Source organism: Rutidosis leptorrhynchoides, chromosome 4 (assembly GCF_046630445.1).
Source record: "Rutidosis leptorrhynchoides isolate AG116_Rl617_1_P2 chromosome 4, CSIRO_AGI_Rlap_v1, whole genome shotgun sequence".
NCBI classification, from domain to species: Eukaryota; Viridiplantae; Streptophyta; class Magnoliopsida; order Asterales; family Asteraceae; genus Rutidosis; species Rutidosis leptorrhynchoides.
Genome location: NC_092336.1, coordinates 544,453,233 through 544,456,906, shown reverse-complemented (window position 1 = coordinate 544,456,906; position 3,674 = coordinate 544,453,233). Strand labels below are relative to the sequence as shown.

The window sequence follows — 3,674 nt, the reverse complement described above, 5'->3', positions numbered from 1 at the left end:
ATTACGATCATACTAGGGTTTAAGATATCATTGTATTTGATGAATTATAAAATTAAACTTTATTGATTTTTTATACATATATATGAAACTACATATTTTATTTTAGTTTACTTTTCGGCTCCCGTTATGTGAGTGTTCAAGCTCCGCGTCTGATAAACAAAAACGACATGCTATACTTGAAAATTCCAAAATACAATCAGTGAGACGAACATTATTTTGCGTCAAGTGCAATTGAACTAATATAATTTATATAATTTACTTTTCGAATAAAAACGTGCTACCAAGAAGATTCATTATAAACATGCAAAAAAAAAAAAAAAATTACTTTACACATTCTTTTGCTAAAAAATACTCCCTTTTCAACCGTCCTGTACGAACAACTTTTACTAAAAAAATTACTACTCCGTAAGTGAAAAGTTCAAGAATAATTCCAAAATTCGAGAAAGGTTGAATTAGTTAATCCACGATAAAGCCAAATAACGTAAACCTACCCCTACTCCCTTTCCGATGGATCACAAATATCATTATCTATCGCTCTCTAATTATCATTTCTCTCTATCTTTCTATTTGCTTAAAATATCACATTCCATATTTCTAATACATCTAGCAATGTAGATTTCATTCAAACCACTTGGAGAAAAAAAATGGAGCATCAACATCATAGAAAAAGTGGTAAAACTCCTAGATCACAAACCCTACCATCTTCTCCCACTCATTCATCATCTTCTTCCGATTTCGAATTCACAATTTCGTTATCCCCGTTAAAATCGTCAGCCACGAATCTATGCCCGGCTGACGACCTGTTCTACAAGGGACAACTTCTTCCACTTCATCTTTCGCCTCGAATATCTATGGTTCGTACCTTACTTTTATCTTCATCATCCACATCATCATCCGCAACCACCACAGCCCGCCATTCATCGGATTCTCATTCGTCATTTTCCACCGACGGATGTGATTCGTCCCGTCCTAGCTCCGTCACTGATGATGAACTTCATCTACAAACGAAACTATTTCCGTCTAGCTTACACAACAGAAGTTTCATTACAAATAACCCGAAGAAACCGAATAAGTACTTTTCTTTATCTAGATTCTCATCTGTTTTCCGTAAAGACAACAAAACGGAAAACAGAACGAGCTCATCGACCACGACCACAACCACGACCATGAAAATTGATCCAGATGTCGTTACTGGATCATCGGTGAAACGAATGAGCGCGACCGCAAAAGAAGTTATACGAAAGTATTTAAAGAAAGCAAAACCGTTGTACGAAAAGTTGTCCCATAAACAAGGACCGGCTTTTCATATACAAAAAGCCGGACCCATTACTAAAATTATTCGTAGTCCGTTAAACTCAGGGGATGAAACGACCAAAACCAACAAGGAAAACGACATGATCTCTCATTCGTTTTCGGGTAATCTTCGATATCCGAGAAGGCGAAGTTGTGTATCGAGCTGTCCATCGTCCATGAGGTCGTCTCCTAGTCACTCTGGGGTTTTATGTCGTAACAATATCGTGAAATCAGGCAGTGGTGGTGCGATATATTCGAGTACTTCGTCGTCTATGGATGAATTGCAGAGCGCGATTCAAGGGGCGATAGCGCATTGCAAAAACTCGATGACTCAGAATTAAACAACTAGCTAAAACATCTCTGTTAGGTGTAAGGTAAGTAACTACGTACGAGACTCATTTTGACAATGCATGTGGTTTGGATCTGTTTTGGTAGATTGTTTGAATGAATTAAATTAGTATTTGAATTATGTGAACTCTTGAATCATTTATAAGACTTGTTGAGAGTTATTTCAATAATAAATTTGTTAGTACTAGATATGATTGGTTTTAGATATAACACGCTTGTGAACAACAAAATAAAATTATAATGTGTTGTTTAATGTTTGGATTCACACATTTCCATTTTTAAACACCAATTACGTTTGCATTCATTGATGTTTTAATTGGCATTCATGTTCAAGGCTTCATTTGAATTTTTAGATGATGTGGTGTCTACTATTGATTTATAACAAGGTATTTAAACATATTATATCTCGCAATATTCATGTAATTAATCACGAAATTTATTATTTTTACATATACTATACGGTTTGCAATTTCCGAAACTACACATAGCATATCGAATAAATCTAGGTTAATTATTTGGTTGTTTGTATATCATGGGTTTTGTGGAGTATAAGATTAGTTAAAGTGACTTCATTGGTATTTTGATTAGGGGATGATTCTCACACACACTTTTTTGATCCTCACACACCAATTGAGTATTATTAGAAGAGTAAAAGGTTAAAATATGTGTGTGAGGATCAAAAAAGTGTGTGTGAGAATCATCCCCTTTTGATTATGGAGTAATATTTTTTATATCATATTTTAAATTGAAAATTAATTTAATAAGATAATAATGAAGAAATAATTGAATGAGGGCCACGTTCCATGTGCGATTGCTTGGTTTACGATGGCGTTGCCAGTGTACCTGTACTCTTCCTCTCACTTTGATAATAACGCCAATTTATTAACAACTACCCACTCCATTAATCTTATCGATATCCAATCCTATTTCAAAAATCGATCATCAGTGTAATTATTTTTCCATCGTTTACGAATATAACTCCGTATAAAAAAGTGAATAAATAAATTACTAGTAATGACTCAGTGATTCGGAGTACTACAACCACTCATCCATCCCTATATTCAAAAGATTTAGTATGCTTACCAAATTAAGTGCTTGTACAGTGGGTCCAGAATCTTGTTTAAGTGAGGAAAAATGAAATGAAAATAGATTAAATTTAAAAGCGTTAGAAAACAAAGGAACGGAAGAGAATTATTGATAATGATATTTTCCTTCTAAAATGAAAGGATCTCATTTATCCACTTCTCAAAAATAGAGTCGTAATGAAATCGTTGCTATTAATGATTTTTCTTGCAGTAATATATATTACTCCTCTTCTCAACAATATTACTCCTCGAATTAACAACAATATGTATAGTCACAATAGGCTTATTGTAAATTTAATACAGTATATGTTTATCTCATGTATCAACAATATTATACGTCTCGGGTTCAATTATTTACAATGTTCTCTTGAGCCTAATTAGGGAATTAGAGTGGAAGGTGTTTTACATGACATCAAGCCAGGTGATGCATGGATTCCTAATGTCCGATGATTACCTGTTATAAAGAATCAATGTGCTCGTTCATAGAAATATTCCTCATTACAAAAAAAAAAAAAAAAAAAAAATAGTATTGTATTAAGAAAGACAATCTTATAACTAATTCGTCACACACACACACCTCTCTCACAATAGTTGATGAGCATCTCAGTTAAAGCAAGAGCATAGGCCTTTGGGTGTAATGACATAGCATTATAAGGGTAGGAGGGGCTATGTCCCTCCAATACAAATGAAATCTAAAGCTCTTTCAATTTTGAGCATTCAAAATTTTAAATTAATTAAAGCCAAGTACGTAGTGTGATTACTCATTAAATCTATGATCTATGATATTAATTCAAAGAACATATTTTTCTCATTTATTCAGTAAAAAGTAAATTTCAAATTAAATAAGAATAAAAATATGAGCTAAATCTAGATAATGTATATTTTTATAATTTTCATAAGTAGTATAGTGATCTCGGTCGTGATTGAATAAGTTTAAATTCCGTCCCT

General features: G+C 33.1%; 1 protein-coding gene across 1 annotated transcript; it reads left to right on the top strand.

The window, feature by feature from the left end:
• Positions 1 to 531: 531 nt before the first annotated feature.
• Positions 532 to 1,898, top strand: LOC139845133 (probable membrane-associated kinase regulator 1). The gene has a single exon (XM_071835360.1). The coding sequence runs from the start codon at positions 645 to 647 to the stop codon at positions 1,632 to 1,634; it is 990 nt and encodes a 329-aa protein (XP_071691461.1). The 5' UTR covers positions 532 to 644; the 3' UTR covers positions 1,635 to 1,898.
• The last annotated feature ends 1,776 nt before the right edge of the window (positions 1,899 to 3,674 follow it).